At 53.9% G+C, this 22618-nt stretch overlaps 1 protein-coding gene and 1 long non-coding RNA gene across 4 annotated transcripts in view; one reads left to right on the forward strand and one right to left on the reverse strand.

Moving 5' to 3' along the window:
• AGPAT3 (1-acylglycerol-3-phosphate O-acyltransferase 3) overlaps positions 1–9990 on the forward strand; it is a 93249-nt gene extending 83259 nt beyond the window's left edge. For all 3 annotated transcript variants that reach the window (XM_059921682.1, XM_059921684.1, XM_059921683.1), the window contains 2 exons: positions 4241–4439; positions 5080–9990. In XM_059921682.1, the coding sequence (XP_059777665.1) occupies positions 4241–4439; positions 5080–5168 (288 nt within the window). In that variant the 3' untranslated portion in view covers positions 5169–9990. The remainder of the gene's footprint in view (positions 1–4240; positions 4440–5079) is intronic.
• Positions 9991–20970: 10980 nt separating this feature from the next.
• On the reverse strand, positions 20971–21886 carry LOC132365586 (uncharacterized). Its single transcript, XR_009503126.1, has 2 exons — positions 21618–21886; positions 20971–21151 (listed from the first exon to the last, which is right to left on the reverse strand). It is a non-coding gene; the product is annotated as an uncharacterized LOC132365586 (long non-coding RNA).
• Between the last annotated feature and the right edge of the window lie 732 nt (positions 21887–22618).

Genomic DNA, 22618 nt, shown 5'->3' on the forward strand with positions numbered 1-22618 from the left:
AAATCTTAGTTAACAGATTAGATAGCAGATTAGATACAGCTGAAGAGACAATTAGTAAGCTGGCAGGTTTTGAGGCCATTACTCAGAATGCAGCACAGAGGAAGTGAAAATGTAAAAAGGAAGTTTAAAAGATCCAGAGGATAAACAGAGGTCCAGAATGTAACAATTAGAAAGTCCAGAGGAGAAGGTGGGAAGAACGGTGAAGAGCAGTTGTCAGAGATAACCGTAAAACTTCTAGAGTTGATGAACGTGGGTTTCATCAGCTTCAAGAAACCCAAGTCTGGAATAGGATAGATAAAAAGAATGTATATAATGTATGTATACGTGTGTACACATATGCACACATACACATTATTACAAACATACACAAGATAGAGTAAACACAGAGAGAGAACAAAGAAAATAAAAATAGCATAAATTATTTAAGCACAAAGCAAAGCTACAAAAGAGTGAATCTACTGCACCAAAAGCTTTTCTTTAAAAATATTAATAAAATAGAAAGCCTTGGGCAAGACTGACCAATTAAAAAAAGAGTGCCGGCATTAAGGGGAATAAAAACGGTGACACAACCAAAGAGCAAGGAGTGAAAATAGTATGAGAGAAATATGACAACTTGATGCTCCTACATTTGAAAACTTGGATGAAATGTGTGATTTCCAAGAACAATAAAACTCTCCAGAAGAAAAAGAAACCTACATAAAAAGGAATAGAGTGTGTGTGCATCACATGGTGGATGGGCAGAAAGACGTTGTATACATGAGCCTGCAAAAGAGAATGCATCTCTGGATCAGGGTCAAGTTTTAAAAGTTTGAAGGGACTTCCCTGGTGGTCCAGTGGTTCCAATGCAGGGGACGCAGGTCCGATCCCTGGTCGGGGAACTAAGATCCCACATACTGCGGGGCAACTAAGCCCGTGTGCTGCAACTACTGAGCCCACGGAGCTCTGGAGCACATGAGCCACAACTAGAGAGAAGCCTGCGCGCCGCAAGGAAAGATCCCGCGTGTCACAGCTAAGACCCGACGCAGCCAAATAAATAAATAAATAAATATTTTTTAAAAAGTTTGAAACTCTTACAAAGAGTGACATTTGCAAGCAACAGTATTTGTTTAGCAGGAAATGAGAAATAACCTAAAAGTGCATTATTAGGAAGTAGATACATTATGTGTATTCATTTAACTGTGATTCAGTTAAAATGAATGAACTGCATATTAGCAATCTAAATGAATCTTGAGAAAGTAGGTGTTAAAAAAAAGCAGCTTGCAATAGGCGTATAGTGTGATGCTATTCACAGAAAATCACAAAGCGCAGGCGCAGTATCGTGCACTATCGTAGAGGTACCCGAGCACAGGAGTGCAGGTGTAAGCCCTTCCTGGGGATGGAGACCACCAGCTGAAGTGTGATGACTCCTGGCGGGGATGGGACCACAGGCCTTGTCTTCATCTCTAAGGGTTACTTTCTAAAACAACCTGATGCAGATACAGCAAGTGACAGGTTTTGACATAACTGATTTATTCGGGTATTTTCTATTATTTGCTATGTTTTTCCGTAATATTGAAACATATACCTTTTTTATCGCTTTTCATGTCACTTACACTGTAATTTGCATCAGGGACCACACTGTGTGTCACGTTGTCCCATTTATTCTGTTTTTAGTGACCATTGTTTGTTACATCTGCAACGTTGACACAGATTTAATTCACCCCTTTAGATGCTGTGCTCCACCATGCGTGTTTCCCACGTGATGACGCCCCGTTTTGGCTAGTCGTCCTCCTACCTGTGAACAGTTATGAACTTTCTGCTGTTCCCTGTGCGCAGGGCACGTGTGGGAGCGTTTCTGCCAGATGTTAACGCTGTGACTGGTGGTAGGAGGCTCTGGTCCCTTGTGACATGTCTCTAAGTTGTGCTTCAACGAGCCTGCCCGTTATGTCCCCAGCTGAGCACGAGAAGCCCTTTCTCCCCGTCTTGTGAGTAGGGGGTCTGCACCGCCTTCGGCCCTATTGCCCCCTGCCAGGGAATACGCAGACCCTGAAGCAGCCAAACTGGGTGCTTTGGTCCTGCTGTAACACACGTGTTCCCGGAGACACTGACGCCTCTGGTCACTTACCAGTGAGCTCCGGTCGTAACGTGGAAACAGACCTCGGTGTCACCAAAGGGCCTTGAAGGTCATTCCAGACAGTTTCCCCATTTTGCAGATGTGGGAACTAAGGTCCTGAGAAGGAGGTGACTATCCTGTGGGTGAAACTGTCCCCAGGTCGCCCGGCCTCTGCCCCTCCGCCCTGCTTCCCCATGCTTGCTGTGCTGACCAGGCGGGGTCGGTGAAGGAAAGGGGCCTGTAATGACAGAGGGCCTGGAGCCCCCGAGGGATGGGGCGAGGGAAGGACTGGAGAACGGTGAGGGAGGCTGGAGATGCTGATGGTTTAGGTGGTGGCAGTTTCTCTAAAGTTCCACAATAAGCACGTTCAACAGAGGTTAGAAAGAGGAAAGAGGAGATTGGTCAAGCAAGGCGTCAGGGTTAGGAGAGAGGACGTGATATTTGAGTGGCACGGGCAGCAGCGTGTGTGGCAGGTCCCTCCCCAGGAGAGCGGGTGCTCTTCCCCTTGTCTAACCCCACCTGCACCTGCGAGCAGGACACGGACAAGGGGGCTCTGCTCCTGGAGTTGAGTGCCTGGCTGGAGGTGGCCGGGCTGGCCTCTGGACCCTGCTCTGTGCGCTCCCGGAATGACGGGGTCCAGGAAGGGGGTATCAGGGGCATCTGGAGCAACGTCGGGAAGCAGGAGCAGGCCCGTCGGGGGGCGCGGGGTGCTGTCTGCTGGTGGGAGGGGCGGCGACAGAGGCTACCTCGGGAAGCCTTTGGGTGTGTGTGGAATTACTGACAGGTCAGGACGGGACAGAGGCTACCACGACTACCTGGAGGCCCACCCCACAGGGAGGACGGCCAGGCGTGGGTGCCAATGGCAGGCAGGGGGTGAGATTGTACATGAGCATCTGCGTTAGGGTCACATGTGTTTTATTCAGGTGATCAAAAGGCCTGTCACAAACTTGGTGCAAATCTGTAACCACAGTGCACTCTCCTGCGGGGCTAGGTCCTGCCCTCTTGTCTCTGGGTGGCCTCCGGGCCCGGTTCACCTGAACCGTGAGCTCGCCGAGAGCCCCAGGGCGCCCCTGCTTCCCTCCCAACAGGTGCTCTGGGAGCAGGAGGCATGGCCTGTCTGCATAGGGGCAGGTGGTCAGAGCGGAGCTGGCCGAGCGAACCGTCTTGAAGACGTTCTGGAGCTGCACAGGGGAGGGCCTTCTGGGGGGGGGGGGCTCGTGTGGTCGCCCGGAGGTGTACACACGGGCGTAAGGGTCGCAGCGGCTCCTGACCACACAGGACCTGTGGTGCCCGCCCCGTGCCCCGTCGATCAGCAGGGGCAGTTGGTGCCTGACCACAAGCTGGAAGAGGCCGCGAGGCTGGGCATTTGTTAATCCCCCTGCCCTGTTTTTATGCAATACACAACACAGCTGTAGAAAGCTAAATGCAGAAAATAAAATAGAAAAACAATGAGGGCAGGTGAGATTTACTCCCCCGGGTAATTAAGATCGTGTGGGTGTGCATCTTTCCAGACTCCGTCCTAGACAAATATATAGGCGTACATATTTTTACTGAAGTGGAATTACGTGGCACTTAACTTCTTTCAGAAAACAAACGACCGTGAGTGTATCTCCTTGTTAGCACGTGGCGTGTCGTGTCTGCAGAGAAATGTCTGCCAGCCTCGCCGTTTCTCAGGCAGCTGGTGCTCGGTGTTGAGCGTGTGTCCCGTTTCCCTGTTGAGGATGTTCTGATGTCCTCACCCGGTCCTCTGTCCGCCCATCATTAGCCACCAGGACGCGGAGGAAGGAGAGGTTAGACAGCTTTCTGTGGGTGACACAGTCAGCAGGTGGTGGCCGCCACCCTCGCCCTGGAGATGTCACAGGAGACGGCGAGGGGCCGGCCGACACCGCAGTCCTGGGTGTTGAAGGTGCGTGTCGTGCACCAGGCACCGGCTGACAGTTTTCCTAGGAAAGTTGTCTTGTCCAAGGGTTTGCATTTTTCAAGCTTTTGGTACAAGCCACCGAGGTTCTCCACGAAGGTCATGCCAACTTCATCTCCCACCCGCAGCCTGCATGGTCCGTCCACTTTATTTATAGGTTGAGTCATTTTTCACGGTGGGGTTATAACAACAGCACACGAAGAGGCCACTTTTCTGGTTGACTGTTTCAGGATGCGCTGCAGGAGATGTATAACCAGAAAGGTGTGTTTCCGGGGGAGCAGTTCAAACCCGCCCGTCGGCCGTGGACACTCCTGAACTTCCTCTTCTGGGCCACACTTCTCCTGTCTCCTCTCTTCAGCTTTGTCTTAGGCGTCTTTGCCAGTGGATCCCCCCTCCTGATCCTGACGTTCCTGGGGTTTGTCGGGGCAGGTAATGAACGGGCATGATGGCGCGGCTTGAGGTTGGGAGTCTTCCATGTGCCGGCCGCGGCGCCCAGGCCTGGAGATGGTCGGTCACCTGGGAGCCGGGATGCAACCTGAGCCTTGCCGGCCTCAGAGAGCTGCTCTGGCCACTGAGCCACAGGGCCGTGAAGGCCACAGCCAGATTCCAGGGCCATCTGTCCAGAAAGCTGGCCGGCCATCCGCCCGCCTGGCATCTCGTTCTGAGAGCTGTGTGGGGAGGGCCTGGGCCACTGGTTTGCACTCGGGCGGTTAGGGGCGTGGGCTGGTGTGACGGGCTGAGGTTCCCAGGACGCTTTCGAGGCCCTGCAGCCCCGAGTGCACTGCTGGGCACCCGGTCTGTCGGGCACCTGGCTGGGCACCAAGGGCCCTCAGCCCCGGCTGAGAACTGCCCCCCGCAGCGGGCGCACACTTCCCTGGGCTGGCGGAGGAGCAGAGCCGGCCGCCGCCCGGGACAGGCTGAGTGGCCAGGCGCAGGGAGGGGGCGGGGGAGGGGAGAAGGCCGGCCTGCCCCCCCAGGGAAGTCTGAGGCCGAAGGTCCGCCTGCCCCCATGACGATTTTTCCAGCTTGCCAGCAATCAGTCTAACCTCACCTGTTTCCTATTTTAAAGCTTCCTTTGGAGTCCGCCGACTAATAGGAGTGACTGAAATAGAGAAAGGCTCCAGCTATGGAAACCAAGAATTTAAGAAAAAGGAATAATTAACGGCTGTGATTGAACACACATAAACCTGACGGTGGTATCCAATTAATTCAATTAAAAACAGAACAACACACACAGAGCGGGGGGTAGGAAAAAAAGACACTTAGAAACTATTTTTCTTATTAACTGGTGACTAATATTGACCAATAAAACTTGAACCGAGAGCAAAGCAGTCGGAAGGCCTGCAGATGGAGACAGACGCCAGCCTGGCACCTGCGCGTCCGCTGCCGGCAGAGCGGCCCGGGGGACCCGCTCCCGGGACAACGGGTCTCCCCCCCGCCATCCCTCGAGAGCTCTGCCTGACAGAGGCAGCCTCTGGATGCGTTCTCTTCTCACACTTAGATCCAGTTTTTGGTTTTTAATCTGTTATCTCGGGAGTTTCCCCCTGCCCCTCGCCTCCTCCCCTGTTCTCCCTGCAAACTCTCTTCCCCCGTCCCCCCGGGGACGGTGTGCCTGGGTCCCGGGGTCCCCAGAGCACCCGCTGGTCCCGACCTGCTGGCACCTCGATTCCAGGCGATGGGGGCGGGGCCCGGGGGGCGTCCCCTCGGCGATAAGCACACTGGGCGGGGCTGGCGGCGGGACACGCCCCCTGGTCGTTTCCGGAGCGTCCTGGCGCTTCCCACCTAGGCCTGCCTGACACACCTTAAATCGGTTTTAAAGCGAGTAGAGCTCGAGAACGCGGTGAGATGTCGAGTCCTTCCCGAGCCTGGAGCTCGGCTCCTCTGTCCCACCCGGTCGCCCCGCCGGGAGCTCGGGTGCAGGGCGGCCCCCTCCCCAGCCGGCCGGAGCCGGAGGCGCTGTGTGCCGGGGAGACCGCAGCCCGCAGCCCGCAGGACTGTTGGACTTTTTAAAAGGCAGTGTCACCATCACCCTGTCTTCTGAAGGAGACTGTTAACACGGAGCTTTTAGAGAGTTTATTTTCACAGTTGATCTGTTGATGGCTCTCAACTTCCTGATGGAAACTAGAGGTGGTGAGCCCTCCCTTCCTCCGCCACCCCCCGTCCGAGCAGATGCACTTGTCCTGGGGGAGGGTGACCGGAGTGCCCTGACCTCGTCCCCTCCAGCCTGCTGCCCTGGTGGGAGCCGTTTCTTCCTCAGAGGGAGGTATTTCGTGCGCGCTTGGCCGCTGGCCTGGCCGGGCTGGAAGCCGCTGGGCTGCTGGGCAGAGGTGGGGGGGGGGGGTACTGGGACGCCCTCCCGGCTCCCGCCGGAGCCCCGCACTCCGCCAGGCCTTTCCACCGTCACCCTGCCTGCATCGGACTTTCGTCTTAAACGTTCAACTTGGTTTTTTTAAGTCACATTCCCCTCATCTTTTTTAGCAAGGGAAAGAAAAATAATGGGTGTTATCTCTGATAATACTGTAACCAGCGTTCAGAATAGAGGCAGGTTGAATTTTCTAGGGGAAAAAAATGGAAGAAAGAGGCATGGAAAACATTATAAACTAAACTGGAAAAATGCATTGGCCCTAAGTATGCATTCTGGGGAGACCTATGGAAACGGCATATACCCTTCATAATGACACTACTGAATTGTGCATGGTGACCTTGGTGAAGGGACCAAGGTCACAGGGAAGCGAATCACAGTTCTGGGCTTGCTCATGAGTGGTAGTGAATGCACACAAGTCCTCATGAAGTTGAAAGACAGCTTTGAAGTGCTTTCTCAGAAGAGAGCTTCCCTCTGCCACAAAGCACGTCCCCCGCTTCCCTTGGAGCCGGAACCGAGCAGGGGAGCTGCTTCCACTGCGGTGAGCGGCACCTTAGATCTTATTTTTCTTCACACGGTATGCTGCTCATCTGTCTCTGTGTGTCTGTGTCATTTGCTAATTCACTAATCCCTAAAAATCTTAAAGGAAAAAGTTGAAGGGTACTACTGTGAAGATATACTACCTGGAAAATGCAAATTTAGATCTTTTACCATTTAATTAATAGTTCTTGCTTCCCAGCTAAGTTCCCTCCCCTTGAAATTAATACACAATGTGTAAATTCTATACTGAGTCAGTGACCAGCTGTGAAGACTCCTAGATGAATGGAGACTGAGACCACGTGTAGGTTTTAAATCTCAGTGACTTCCTTCTGATTTAACAAAGATTAGCTTGTGCATTTGAATACCAAGCCCTCTGAGAGCAATAAAAACTACACCATGAATGTTTGGGTTTTTTTTTTTTTTTTGGAGGGGTGGATTTTGCTTTTCATCCACTTCAGAAGGGAAGGGGGAGGCTCCTTTCATTTTTTAAATGAATAAATCCCAGAACAGTGTTTTTCTTATTTCTTTTCCTTTACCCCCTTTTGTTTCTGATGTTACCATTGTCCAAATTCAGGCTGAATGTTGGGACAGTCGTGCTTGTCATAGTCGGGGAGGGTGTGCTCTAGATTGAAGTTGTTGACAGCCTACACGCTAGGCCCTGGGTTGGGCGGGGCAAGGAATTTCTGTGGTGTTTGCTGACCTCTCTGCAGGGGAGGGGTCTGCTGACCTCTCTGTAGGGACAGCTCTGTGGCCTGGGGCAGTCTCCAGGGCCAGCCCCCCTCCCACTGGAGATACACAAAGGGCGGGGCCCCAGACCTTGGGCCCCTCCCACAAGTGCCCGATAGGCTAAGTTCTGAGCCAGGGGGCTGCTGGCCGGCGTGTTTCTCAGCTCAGGTCCTGGTGTCTTTTGTCACCTGCACACATATCCTGGTGCAGCCTGACAAGTAGAGTTTGGCTTCTGGGCCCTCCCCGTGTGTCCAGCAGTCCCCTCTGGGAAGTTCCAGGGGGCTTCTAGGGGCCCTGCGGCATTTCATGGTGACCTTGTGACAGCTACCAGCACCTGGGGACTTTCTGGCCCCTCTCGGGGTCTTTGTGACAGCACTGAGCAGAGATGGCCTCACTCCTGCAGGTGAGCAGACGCTGGGGAAAGGCTTACCTGGTCGGGGAGACCACTGACAAGAGTTTTAACCCCAAAGAAAGAAGTGATGCCGGTCATCCGGTCTTTGGAGATGGCATACGGGATGCATGGCCCTGTCTGTCCACAGCCCCTGCCTGAGAGGCACAGAGTCAGGCTGAAGAGTGGTCTCTATACAAACCACTCAGTAATGACACAAATCCGCGACGTGAACAGAACTTTCTTGCAAAGGCAATGCAGGCATGATCGCCAGTCAGTTTGGAATCTCCACCCCATTTGCCCCGTCACCCCCGTGTGCACCGTGGCACACGCTCTTTGTCACACTAGTTAAGTTACTGAGCACCGAAATCCATTTGGGGAGAAAGCGGTGCGTGCAGTCACGTGCAGGTCAAGAGCTGTCTCCAAGCTGTCCACAACCATGGGACCCCCCATTTGTGTCAGATTTGGGGTGAAGAATAAGTATCTCTCTGCATGTTGCTTTGTCTCTGCCCAAGACACCTATAGACAAGCCAAATAGAATCTTCTCAGCCCAACTGATTTTCAGCTGAATTGTCCGACCCTGTGTGTGAACTCGTGCTGCAAATTTCTCACCCACAGCTGCATGCAGCCCCGGCATGCGACACAGCGGGCAGTGGTGCCACGTGGCTTTCAACCCTCTGCAGTGTAACCAGGCTTAGGGCTAAAACCATGCGCCTGACGTGCCTACCTGCCTTCCGTCCGGAGACAGCATGTCCCCGGCCCACGTGTCTGCCCCTCTCTCTAGCAAGTTAGCTCCCAAAGCAAAGGCAAGCCTCTCCGCAGCACCTGGGTGTGGCCCGTGGCGCCGGCCTCACCCCGGCCACGGCCCTGACTTGGTCCCACGAGGTGAGTGGTGCTGCCGGGTGCGTGCAGATGTTCATGCGGGTTCTGCAGCCTTGCATATCAGGGCCAGGACACAAAAATGCAGGGACCTTTTTTGGGTAGGAGATGTCACACTGCACTCTGCTTGATGGAAGGGGTGGACACACGTGAATTAAGTTCACTGCAAGCATCAGCCACTAGCTAACTCAGTGGCAATGGTGGCGATTCCCACAAAGCACTTCGGGGAGCCCAGGAAATCACAGGGTTGCTGACACCAGTCAGCCTGGCAGCGGCCGCGTATTCTTTTCAAAGACAATTGAATCGCTTTAAAGTTTTAAGCTTTGTGATGACAAGTTCACTTGGAGTTTTCTTTTCCCATAAACTTTTCAGTTTCTTAACTTTTTGTTGCAAAAGTATTTTGGACAGAAGTTGAACTGTGAATGAGACGCTGAAATGCACTAAATTGTATTAAACTGGAGTTACTTGATACCATGAAGAAATGCATCTGATCTACTTGTATTTATTGTCTCAGAATTGTACGTGGTGACAATCAAATGATACTTGCCTAAACGCCAGGAAATTCAACTGGCTTCTTAATCATAAGGGTCGTCAGCAAGTACTGTAGCTGTAAATGAAAATATCTCTCTTTGGAAAATCACATAAACCATCGACTCAAATGTGTGGGACAGATGTCGGGGTTCTTTTTCTATTATCGATCCTCTGCCGTACCTGACCGTTGGCCCGCTTCAAAGGGTGATAAATTGTATACAGGGTGCAAATGTATTATATGGATGCTTCCTTTTGTACACTTCATTTTTACAATTTTGCTACAGCTTTGTGTAGTTGAGGAGAGCGGTATTTTTGGTCTGTGGGAGCTTGTGGGGGGAGGGAGTGGGGGGAGCTATAACTTTGATTCTAAAAGCCTGTATCCCGAAAAACTGGCTGCATTTGCCGTGCGCTTGCGAAGGTCACTTTGTACACAGGCGTGCTTGAGCCTGCCTGAGTGGCAGTATTTTCTAGATAAAATGCTGTGGGCATCATACTTGTTTATTAAAATTGCTGCTGTGAAAGAGCGGGATAAAATATCCCCGCTACAAGAAAAAGTGACTGCCTGCCTCCTTCTGTCCCTTTGCTTCTGGCCCGCGAAGGGTTTTCCCGGGGAAGGAAAGGCCCTCCAGGCACATCCTGGCCGGCGGGGTCCTCGCCTGAACAGACCCTCCCGAGGCTGGAACTGTTTCTCCGAGGCTGTCTTGTGAGGACACTTTCTGAGCCTTTCCATTTCATGTAAGTTGCTTTCGGAAGGGAAATGGAGAAGGAGAGCGATCCTCAGGCAAAAACAAGGGAGAAAAATCAGTTGGTGCATAAAGCATGCTAAGTGACCCTCTGCCTAAAAACGGGTCTTAAAAGCCATCCAGGACTAAAGGTTTCCAAAGTAAGCATGTATATATCAAAAACTATTTTTTTGTAAAAACAAATGCATTCTGTGGAGAAAACCCAGGAATGCTTTTTCTTCTTTATAAAGAAAAGAACTCTTGTCAGAACCAAGAGCTATTCCAGGGTCTGATTTGTCTGTCTTGTGAAAATAAATCGAGCTAAAAGAACCGTGGTGTCACTTATGCTCTGGGAACAGCCCCTGAGTATGTGCTTTTCTGCTCTGGGGCCGGTGCCGGCAGTGGGGACGGGCCCACGTCTGCCCTGCGACCTGGGAAAGCCGGGCTGGGACCGGCGCTCCTGACACGCATACGTCTACCCACGATTTAGCTTTAAAAATATATCCTGAATTCAGAGCATGCGTGTACCAGCACATGCCTACAGGCGCCCCCCCCCCCATACACACGTGTATGGGCACACACACACAGGCACACACACAGGGACACACACACCCCAGAGAGCAAGGGGAGAGCTTGGGGTGGTCATACAGGAACAGCCCCATTAGGAAATGGGATGACACCCCAGGCCTGCACTGGGGGCTCCCCCTCCCGTGTCTTCTCCCAGCGTGGAGCCTGAGAGCACAGCCTGGTCCAAGTGGCCGCACAGCAGTGGGTCTGAAAGTGCTCCCCAAAGGCTGCAACCTCAGTGGGGAGATGGAATTGTCCTGTGACAGCTCAGAGGAAGGGGGCGATGTTGCGTGCTCTGGGCTCCAGATCCACCAGCTGGTGGGGATGGTCCCCCTACAGGAGCCCCGACGTCCTGCCAGGGGTCAGAGACTTGGAGGTACTCCAGGTACGGCGAGGCTGGGAGCCGCAGGGCAGGGGTGCACTGTCTGGGAAGGCACTGCTCACCGGCCCCAGGGGCTCCTCCGGCTCCCCCCACCCCAAGCTCCTCAGTCATGACTCAGGACCAGAAGGCCTCTGGAACATAGTTCCCCGCAGACTGTGTTAAAACATCACCACTTACTGGTAAAGGATTCCACTGATGTCTGAGTAAACGGTCGGTCCCACCTGCCCAGGACTTTGTAAGAAAGCTGACCCACTGGGCCAGCCCAAGGCCGTGGATATGCCCTCCACCCTATGAAAGGCAGGGCGCTGGCTGCCACCCTGGGACTGTGCCATCCGGACACAACACGGAGCTGTGCTCCTGGTCTCAGGATGGACCTTCAGTGCCCGAAGTCAGCCGGGCAGGTAGGCATTGTCGGCCACCCCTCCTGCTCAACCCCGTTTTCTGCGGCTCCAAACAGAAAATAGGGTTTGGGGCCAGCCTGCATCGGCTCCTTCTCCAGGGAAAGATTTGGTGCAGAAGGAGGTGGGCGCTATGGGCCCTGGGGAGGCTCAGGGTTTGGGGGGGGGGGCGTGTCCGGCATGGGGCTGCCCCTGGGGTCACGCAGGACTCCGGGTTTGGAGAGGCGCCCGCCCTTGGGCGTGGGAGATACGTAGTCCAGGCGCCCCTCCTCAGCCCCGCTGTTCCCCCGGGGCAGCCCCGCACATCGCCAGTGTCCTCGGCGCCCCGATGGCGCTGAGTCAGGACAAGCGTGAGGAGAAGCGTTTCTTCCTGGCGGCCCAGTTTGCTGCACGCTCTCCGGGACCCGATGACCCGCAGAGCTGCTGGGGGTGGCGGTGAAAGCGCACACGTGCCGCTCCCTGGCAGCTGGGAGTCTAGCCCTGCGCAGGGCCATCCGGAGTTGGGCTGACCCTTCTGTTGTTCCCACGCCCTGTCCCCAAGGAGGGAAACTCATTTTACTGTCCTGAACGCTGTTCCCACTTAGACTTCTTTTTTTTGGCTGCACCGCGTGGGATCTTATTTCCCCGACCAGGGACTGAACCCATGCCCTCGGCAGTGAGAGCACAGCGTCCTAACCACTGGACCGCCAGGGAAGTCCCCCCACTTAGACCTTTTGCAGTGCCTTTCCCAGTGTCCTTAGCACGAGTGAATTCCGTCCTCTGTCACAACCACGTGTTAACAGATCACCGCGTGGAATCTCCCGGGGAGACCTCCAGAAGGCCCCTCGCACTTGTAGGATGTAAGTGACCCACGCGGCATCGTTGGGCATTCTTCCTGCTCGTCCCAGAAAGGGCTGCTACCCCACCCCAGGCGGGCGCTGGCCTACAGTCTGGAGGTCGAAGGCCGCCCTCCCCCAGGACACGGCAGCAGCCAGCAGGGCAGACGCCTCTCGGCCGGGACATCCAGGTCTCCAGGGTTGGGGGAAGCAGGGGGCCGGGAGACGGACCTTGGGTCTCAGCCAACAAATGGCTCCCGGGTCCCTCAGGCCTGCAGCACCCAGAGGAGCAGGAGAGCTGGCCTCGTGCCGGGCACGCCTGGCGAGACCTGTGCTATCGGCTCCGTCCCAGCAGGAGACAGACAGAGACGCGCCCGCCCAGTCAGGAGGGGTTAATAGGGGGGGCCGCTCCCGGGACACGGTGGTAGCCGGTCACCAGTCAAAGGCGGCCAAGGCAGGTTTTCTTCCGCGACAGCTGCTGCAGGAGGGGGAGAGCCAGGGGGACCTGAGCCCTGCTCCCCACGCCAAGGCAGGAGGCTCCGGTAGGCTGGGCGCCCCAAAGGAAGGGCGCGGAGCAGGGCTGGGGCCGTGAGGCCAGGCCACCCGGGCGCGCTAACTGGACGTGCCCTTGGCACCCTGCGGACAGGAGGCCGTGGTGCGCCTGGAGCGAGGGGCCCGGAGGGTAGGCCCTGACCTGCCCCGGGACGGGACGGGACGGGGAGAGCGTGGGGCGCACTGAGCGTTTGCTCCCTGGTCCTCGGGGCAACGGCTCCGGGCGGGGAGGTTTACGTCTGAAGGTGAAGGGCGGGGGAGGATTTGTAACCACAAGCCGGCGAGAAACCGCCCTGAGAGGGGCTCCAGGGGCCCCCGCCTATCGCCAGGCGGGGCTGGAACAGGCAGGGGTCAGCAGAGCCGGGTCGGTCTCAGTGTGGGGTTTGGACAGAGCCCTTGGTCCCAGAGTCTTTGCAGATCTCACCACCTTGCGGAAGGAGCTGTGGGACAAGGGCCGTCCTGCTAGCTGCCCCCTGGCGTGGCGCATAGGGGCACGGAGCCCCTGAAGCGGGGTCACCGGGGCTGGAGAGCAAAGGGAAGCCAACGTGCACAGAAGCTGCCGGAGGGAACTTGGTAAGGTCACGGCAGAGTGGGAAGGCGGGGAATTTCCAAGGGGAATCGCTCCACTACAGAGGAAGTCCCCCCGCAGCACGCGTGACCCGCGCTCTCACGCTCCCAGGGCTGTTCTGTGTCGCTCTAAAGGCCTGGAGCTGGGAGGGGGTGGGGTGGTTTGGAAAGGAAGCCCCAAGATGAACTTTCGGAAGGAAAAAGAGCTGAAGTGAAAACAAAGCACCCCCAACAAAGCAACCATACAATCAAGCGTTTGAAACAGACAAAAAGATGGAAAGAATAGTGAAAAGATTGCCCATGTGCCTGTCCGTAAACCATACAGCCTCGGGCGTCCTGCCCATCCTAGCCGGAGGCCCATCCGTGGTGATTTCCGTGGGCCAGGCCGTGTTCTGGGAGCTTCACATGCGGTAACTCAAATGTCACATCAAACCAGGAGGAAACACTGACGCAGTAGGTGGCAGAGCTAGAGGGGCCGGGCCGTGGTACCCCGGGCCTGCAGCCCCTGCCTTCCACGGGATTGGTTCTCAGGACGTCACCCAGGTGAGCGGCATGGGGTCGCACTGAGGGGTCACCCTGCATTTTGCTGTCCTCCAGCGTTGCTGGGGGGACTCACGCAGGAGCTGTGGTCCAGCTTTGCTGCCGTGTCATGCTTCCTTGTGTGAACATGTCAGAGTCTATTTTCCTGTTGGACTCACAGGTGCGCCATTTTTGGCTGCAGTGAATCTTCCGTCCACGTTTCTCTGCGCTCTGGTTCTGGTGCGAGAGCCTCGGGCGTATGTTTGGGGCTAGAACGGCTACATCTAGGAGGAAGGAGGCCCTGCTTTCCCAGATCTTCCCTTTGTTCCCAACCCCCACCATGGGTGTGCGGTCACAGGTCCACGGCGAGGGCAGGTGCTGCCCCTCCAGGGGTGCGAGGGGTCCCGTGTGGTTCAGCCTATGCCTCCCTGACCACTTGGGGGGGGGGGCAGCCCCAGCACATGCGTGTTGGCTGTGGGAGCTTCCTCTGCAGAGGTGTTGTAACTTCCCTCCCTTTTCGAATTTGTTGCTGGCCTTTTGTTTATTGATTCCTAGACTTTCTTTATGTAAGTTGGATGCACTCATTTTTTTGGCGGCGTTATTCATTACCAAAGTCTTCTCATTTCTGCTTTGTTTTTTCCCTTGATTTTTGTGTCTTTTGATTCACAGAATTTTTTTCATTGAATGGAACTGAATGTATTCATCGTTTCCTTTGTGGTTTTGGACTCTGTGTGTCTTGCTAAGAGATCCGTTCCCTTCCTGAAGTCATAACTGATTCTCTCACACTCTATTTTGAAAATTGTAATGTTTAGCTTTCATTTGGAACCGAAATCCACCTGAAACTGAATTTGGGGGATGGCAAATAGAAGTAAGTATCCTATTTTATTTTACGTTTTCTGCCTGGGGAACAGGTCGCCCCAGGACCATTTGAAGATCCTGCCCTTCCCCACTGATCAGCAGGGCCCCCAGGGTCACCGCAGGCCTCCTGACGTGACATGCGGGGTCTGCTTCTGGGCCTTTATTTCATGCGGTTGGCCCACTGGCCCCACGTTTCTGATGGCTGTGGCTTCACAAGAAGTCCAGGCATCTGGTAAGGCAAGCCCTTGTTTTTTATTCTTCAAATTTTTCTTGGTTATTCAACAAGCTTTATTCCTCCACACAGATTTTAGAATCAGCTCCTAAGTTCTATTTAAAAACCAACAAAACCTGTTGGAACTTTCCCTGGCATTGTGAGGCTGGATTAACCCGGGAGGATGGCCGTTTCCAACACTGATTCTTCCTGTGTGTGAGCACCCTATTCCTCCTCTCATATAGTCCTCTTTCATGTCTTACAATAAAGTTTTATGATTTTTCCGTACAGATTATGCACACCTCTTGTTCATAAGTACCAGCCACCCATTCTGGGCTGTAGAGTCTTACGTGTGCCCCTGAAATCAAGCTCGCTACTTTTATTTTTGCAATTTTCTATATCCTTGCTCATTTCTACCTGCTAATCTATCATGAAGAGAAGGATATTAAAATTCCGCACAAAGTTGGCATTGTCCATTTCTCCTTGAAGTTCTATCAGTTTTTGTTTTCTATGGCTTGGTGCCTATGAAGTTACAATTGTTCCGTTTTCGTAGTGAGCTGCTTTTTGCTCTAAATCTAATCTAATGTTAATAGAGCTACATATTACTTTTCTTGCCTAGTGTATAATTTTTCCTTCCTTTTAACTTATCTGTGTCTTTATATTTTGAGGTTTGTCTCTCGTATCTGTTGTAAGCATGTAAGCAGCAGGTACTGGTCTATTTTGGTTTTAAACCAGTAAGAAAATAAATACCTTTCAACCAGTGAGCTTAAACTATGTACATGTATTTTTATTATGGACTTTATTTTTACCATCTTTTCAGCATTTTCTGTGTGTCTCTTTTCTGCTTCCTGATTAAGGTTTTTTCCCCCACTTTTCCTCTTCTACTGGTTATTTTTATTCTTTTAGGGGCTACTCTTAACATACTTTTTCTTTTTTAAAATTCTTATATTGAGGTATAGTTGATTTACAATGTTGTGTTAATTTCTGCTGTACAGCAAAGTGACTCAGTTATACATATATATACTTTCTTTTAATATTTTATTTATTTATTTAAAATATATTTATTTATTTAATTTATTTATTTTTTGGCTGCGTTGGGTGTTTGTTGCTGCGCGCGGGCTTTCTCTGGTTGCGATGAGCGGGGTCTACTCTTCATTGTGGTGTGCGGGCTTCTCATAGCGGTGGCTTCTCCTGTTGCAGAGCACGGGCTCTAGGCATGCGGGCTTCAGTAGTTGTGGCATGCGGGCTCAGTAGTGGTGGCTTGCGGGCTCTAGAGCACAGGCTCAGTAGTTGTGGCGCACGGGCTTAGTTGCTCCGTGGCATGTGGGATCTTCCCGGACCGGGGCTCGAACCCATGTCCCCTGCACTGGCAGGCGGATTCTTAACCACTGTGCCACCAGGGAAATCCCTATTTATTTATTTTTATTTTCATTTTTTTGGCCGCACTGCATGGCTTGCGGGATCCTAGCTCTCTGACCAGGGATTGAACCCAGGCCCTCGGCAGTGAAAGCACAGAGTCCTAAACCACTGGACCACCAGGGAATTCCCGTACATTCTTTTTTATATTCTTTTCCATTATGGTTTACCCCAAGATATTGAATATAGTTCAATACTATACAGTAGGAGCTACTGTATAGCTCCTACTGTGCTATACAGTAGGAGCTCGTTGTTTATCCATTCTATACGTAATAGTTCACATCTACCAATCCGAAACTGCCACTCCACCCCTCCCCCAGCCCCTCTCCCCCTTGGCAACTACAAGTCTGTTCTCTACGTCTGTGAGTCTGTTTCTGCTTTGCAGATAAGTTCATTTGTGTCATATTTTAGGTTCCACATATAAATTATATCATATGGTATTTGTCTTTCTCTTTCTGACTTACTTCAGTTAGTATGACAATCTCTAGGTCTATCCATGTTGCTGCAAATGGCATTATTTCATTATTTTTTATGGCTGAGTAGAATTCCATTGTGCATATGTACCACATCTTCTTTATCCATTCATCTGTAGATGGACATTTAGGTTGTTTCCATTTAACATACTTTCTTAAGGTAACGAGCCCTGAGGTTCATGGGCATTTTTCACTCTCCTTCCTACCAATGCATGTGCCTAAGGCAGTGTCACATCTGTCGCTCCCCTTCCCACCCTGAATATTTTCCAGCATTTGCAGTTCTTTCTCATTTTTACCCCCAAAGTCACTGTTGCTATTTTCAGAGAGTTCCCATTTGCCTGGATTTCCCCGCATCTGCAGCTTCTGGGCTCCTCGGCCCTCTTTCATCTTAGGACCCCACCCTGGGCTCATTCTCCTCGAAACAAACCTTTGGGAACTTCCTTGAGTGGGTCCGGTGGTAGTAAACGTCTCAATTTTAGCTTTTCTGCAAATGTCTTTATCTCATCCTGGTTTTGAAATGGGAGTTTAGCTGTGCGATAATTACAAGGTATCATTGCTTTCTCTCAATATTTTAAGACATTTTCTACTTTTCTTGCCTGGAGGTCAGCGGACAGGATCTTATCGTTCCCCCCCCTCACCGGTTGCTAATCCGTCCTTTCTCTCTGTCTGATCTAAAATTCTCCCCACTCTTTATCTTCGCTGTCTGTAGCGGCACTAGAATATGTCTGAGCATGAATTTATTTTTATCTGGTTTGAAATTTGATTTGCCTCTTGCATCTGAGAATATAGTCTTTTATCGGTTCTAGAAATTTCTCAGCCATCATCGTGCTTCACATATTGCCTCTGTCCCATTCCCTCTCGCTTTCTCTCTGCAGCTCCAGCCAGGTGTGCTATACCTGCCTTTCCAGCCCCAGGTCTCAGACCCTCTTTCCCGGGCTCCACCTCTGTGTCTCCCTGCACTGCATCACGGACATTTCTGTTCATCTGTTGGTTTGCACATTCTCTCAGCAGCCACAGCTAATCTGCTCTCTAAACTGTCCACCGAGTCTTAAAATTTACATTTTTATCACTATGTTTTTTTAAAAGAGAAAAAAACACTTCTCTTTTTCATATAGTATCATGTTTCCGCCTTGTGCTTTTGCTGTTCTTTCAACACTTGAAACATTTTGGACCCACAAAACCACGAATGGCTAAGTCCCAAGAGTCCCTGAGTTCTGGAAATACTCCTCCTCACCCAGCACACTCAGGGCCAAGCCGTTCTCCGGGGAGGTACCTCCTTTCTTTGACTATGAGGCCGTTGGCATGAGGAACGCTAAGTGACCGGAGGTGGCCGTAGCTTTATTTCTGTGCAATACTTAGTGTATCCCCCATGGAGCACCCTCCACGTTTCCCCCAAACCAGAACCTCTAACCCAACAGGATCTAAGGTCGCAGGGATGAGAAGCACACGTTTTGCAAGTGGGTTTCTGGGATCGATGGTGAGAGGACCCAACCCCACCCCCCACCGTGGGTCCCCGATGGCGTATTACTGGGGAATCTGGTTATGGGGAGACATTACTGTACATTCCGCTATTGGCTAAATACATAGACCGTGTCCTGGAGCTTAACGCCCTACCCCCGCAGTCGCTGAGCTTTGGCTCCGCACGGCCGTTTTCTGAGGCTGGCTGCCCTGGGGGATGGGGAACCAGTGACAGAGCAGTGGTCTCTGTGGCCACAGCTCTTCTGCTATGAAGTGAGTCCCCGACCTGAGGCTGTGATGCGTGAGGTCTCCTGACTGTGAACTCGGCACTTCAGGAACCCTTGGATAGCAGGGCGGGCCCAGGCCCTGGGGGGCAGGAGAGCAAGCCCCTGGCTGGAGCTGATGTCACCTCTGGTGGTGACGACTCGCTGCCCTCTCCAGTGTGGATGGAGGTCTCCTGTCACCAATCTACCCCCAGCTGGCTGGTTGGGCTCCTTGGGAAAGAGACCACTGTCACGGGCTCAGAATCAGAGTCTTCTGCTGGCAGGCTGGACATTCGGCCACACCATCCTCGGAGAGCGGGAGGAGGAGCTGTCTCGTGCAGTGGCCAGTGAGTGAGATGCTGACACCTGCCCGATGGCCCGATGAGCCATCTGTCCACCTGTTTTTCTCTGCGATGGATGTTCTCTGTGGACGTTGGCGGGACACAAAGATCCACACGTGTTGTGCCACCCCCTTAGACCAATCCACTTTCCCTAAGGCATCCCACGGATGCCTTTCCCCCAAACCGTCTGGATCTGGTCTTCCGATTTTGCTGCTTCCAGGCAACTGAGTAGTGAGCCAAGCCATTCATCGCTGCCCAGAAGTCCTCCCATGGCATCACCTCAAGCCACCTCTCCCTCTGTCCAAAGGCACGGCATAGTGATCCCTCTAATCGCTGCCCACTGGCCTTCGGGGCCACCTGCGTGCGCTGGGGTGCAGTCGCTGTGCATGTTCCTTTGGCGCCATCATACCAGGCTGAGCCACTCATGAATCAGACCTAGGACGCTCCCTCTAGCAGCGTCTTAGGACTTAGGGGACACCCCAAGGGGCAAGGTGTGGCTGAGAGGGAGGTGTCAGGGTGACAGAGGTGACACGAGGGGCGGGACCACGGTCTGTGTAACTTCTTCGTACTCAGGCTTCATACCAAACATCCCATTTCCATCTTGGGACAGACGCTGTTGCACCTGCCCATCCTGTGACCCAGGGGTTTGAGAGCACCTAGCTTGGGAAGGACGGTGGTTTGGTTTGAGAGCACCTAGCTCGGGAAGGACGGTTCCAATCACACCTGACATCCCATGTTGAGGCCATCAGGAAGTACCAGGACCCAAGACCCGCTTTGCAAACAGTGTTTAGTTCCCTGATGCAGAAGGCATGGCATCACTCCAGAGTCCTAGGGTCCTGGGCTGCGACGTTCCTGTGGGGCTGTTCCCGCTGCCACCAGGGAGCTGAGTTTGGTGGAAGCATCCTCGACCACCATACTGGCCGCAGAGGGCGGCCACCTGAGCTTCTCCGCGATGGCAGTGCCCCACGCTACTGCATCCCCTCTGCCTTAGTGGAGTGGGGGGGACCTCTGACCTTCCTCAGAACACTAGTCAGATGGCGGGTTCTCCAACCGCACGTGTGAATCTGCTAGAACTCTTCACCTCCTGAGCCTCCAGGCCCCTCCTCCACACTCTGCCCAGGCAGTGCTGGCATCTCCGTGTGCTACAGGGCGTCGCCATGGCCATGCCCCAGGGCAGCCCGTCCACAGCACGTCGGGAGCACCCCAGACACCCCACCCAGCACACTAGTGATCCCGAGCTCTGGGGCAGAGCGCCCAGCCCCGCAGCCTCTTCCCTACCCGGCCGTACGCTCTGCACCCCTGCCCCTACCGTCCAGCCCCCTAAGGACCACTGCCACGCAGGAGCCAGACGCTGCAGCGAAGCGAGCAGAGCCCGCGTTCCCCCGCTCAGGCTAGGCTCAGGCCTGGCCCTCGTGGCTGTTCTGGAATCAAGGACTGGTGGCAGCTGGGGGGCGCCTGACTCAGGGGAGGCCTCTGCAGGTCTCCAGGGAAGGGGGAATGCTCTCCCGCATAAGGGAGACGGAGGCTGCTTTGCCAGCCCAGAGCTCGGGGCAACTTGGAGTTCACGACTGGGTGAGCTTTTCCCTCCTGAGTCTCGGGGTCCCATTCCCACCCCATGCCTTGTCCTCAGCACGGGAGACCCGTCAGAGTCACATGGCTAGATCGCCTTGGGGCTGTGCCTCTCTCGTGATTCAGGTGACCAACCATCCCAGTGTCCCTGAGACTGTCCTGGTTCTAGCCCTGAAAGTCCCACATCCTCGGGAACAAACGCCCCGGTCATGGGCAGTCAGTCACCTGGGCCCGATTTTCTGGACAGGCCAATTACAAGTGAGGTGACTGACTGTCCAGGGACAGAACCCGAGAAACCCGCTGAGGGCCCAACCAGTGCGCTGCCTGAAACCAGAACTGGCCGGGACCATCGTCATTTAAACCAGGGAGACATCTCATGACTAACACTGTGTTCAGATAAGGGGAACCCGAGGACCCCAACAGTGAGCAACAGGTGGTTTCATTTACTTTAAAAATGCCGAGTTCAGAATTCACAGATGTACAGGGGGTGAGACTGGTTAGTTCAGGAACCGAGGTTAGAGTCACCTGGGGCACTCGACTGTGTCCCGGGCGCAGCGTTCCTCTCGCTCACAGCCTGATTTTCCAGCAAAGATTGAGAGGTCATCTGGGGACACAGACAGAGCGAAGATAATAAACACAGTGGCCTGTTTCTGGAGGGGTAACCACATCCTGCAGCCACCCACGGCCTTCCTGGCACCCAGCTGGCGCGTCCGTGGCCACACAACCCACTTAGGGGGTGGCCCAGACTAATGGCCACTTAAAAACGCATGACCTCGGCTCCGGCCAGGTGCTGGGTGGTGTTGGGAGGATCGATCCCTGAGGTCTCTCCCGAGGGCCCTGGAATCAGCATCTGCTCCACCTCCTGCCCACCATCCCTTCACCCCCCTCGGGGCAAATGCTGCCGCCCTGAGCTTTGTCACCGGCTTCTCTCATCTCGGGGGTGTCTGCCGAGCAAACGGGTTTTAGGGTCTGCACGGGTACACGGCACCGAGACAGACGCCAGGCTGCCAGGGCTGAGGCTGCTGTTTGGCCCGTTTCCCACCCAAGTGCACCAAGAGCACCACACATACCGTTTCCCATCCCCGTCCCCTGCGGCTCCCAGTGAGTCCCAGCCTCAGCCTAGGCTGCAGGATCTGGCTCTGGCGATCCCGTGAGGCGCCAGGGTACGGGACACCGTGTGGACGGGGGTCGCAGCTCCCGGGCGGGGACGGAGGCTCCTCTCGGGTGGGAGCCGCCTCTGTGCGTCTCTGCTTTCACAGTGGCCCCTCTGGTCTGAGTCCAGCCTTCTCTTGCAGGACTTTGCAGTGACCAGCGCAGCCCAGAGCACCCTGCCGTCACCTCGGGGCCCCAGCCGGCCACGCTCTGCGCCCAAGCCCAGCAGGTGGCGCTTTGTCTGAGTACTTAGTCATCACAGAGCACAGCCCGCTCTCATGGCGTTAGCTGCAAGTGATAGGAACCCTAACAGTGGCCTAAACAAGGAGTGAGTCATTTGCCCGCAGTGAGAACAGATCCAGGTCCGTGCTGACCTGCTCTGCAGCTTGACAAGGTCAGGGCCAGCGTGTCGTCTGTGCAGCCAACCCAGGCTGGAGGGTAGCTGGACACGTGCATGCGTGGCCTGGCAGCGTCCACGGCAGAGGCCGTGACAGGCTGTGGGGTGTCAGGCGACCATCTCCCCAGCGGGCACGGCCTCCCAGCACCTGTGTTCTCAGGAGGGCTGCCTGGAGGGAGTCTTAAGAGCCCCAAAGCCCTCTAGGCTGAACCTCCGCTGGTGGAAGTGAGTCCTGAGCAAACTGGCTGGCGAGGAATTTGGGAAGTGAGGGGCCCGTGGGCCCAGGACCCTCCCGTGAGTGACAGCAGGAAGTGACAGCTGCCTGCGCAAGGCCGGGTGCAGCAGTTGCCATGGTTACCATACATCCTCTGCCAGGGACACAAGGGCTGCGCCTCTGAGGAAGGGGCCTGCCTGCTTTTAAAGACAGTCCTTAAGACATCGCTTTATTATAAAGAACCTCAAACCCACCCAGTTTTATTGAGTGGAATGTCTGTCTGCGTGTAAAGTTCAGATGAGAAAAAT

The sequence above is a fragment of the Balaenoptera ricei genome, chromosome 4 (assembly GCF_028023285.1).
Source record: "Balaenoptera ricei isolate mBalRic1 chromosome 4, mBalRic1.hap2, whole genome shotgun sequence".
Taxonomy (NCBI): Eukaryota; Metazoa; Chordata; class Mammalia; order Artiodactyla; family Balaenopteridae; genus Balaenoptera; species Balaenoptera ricei.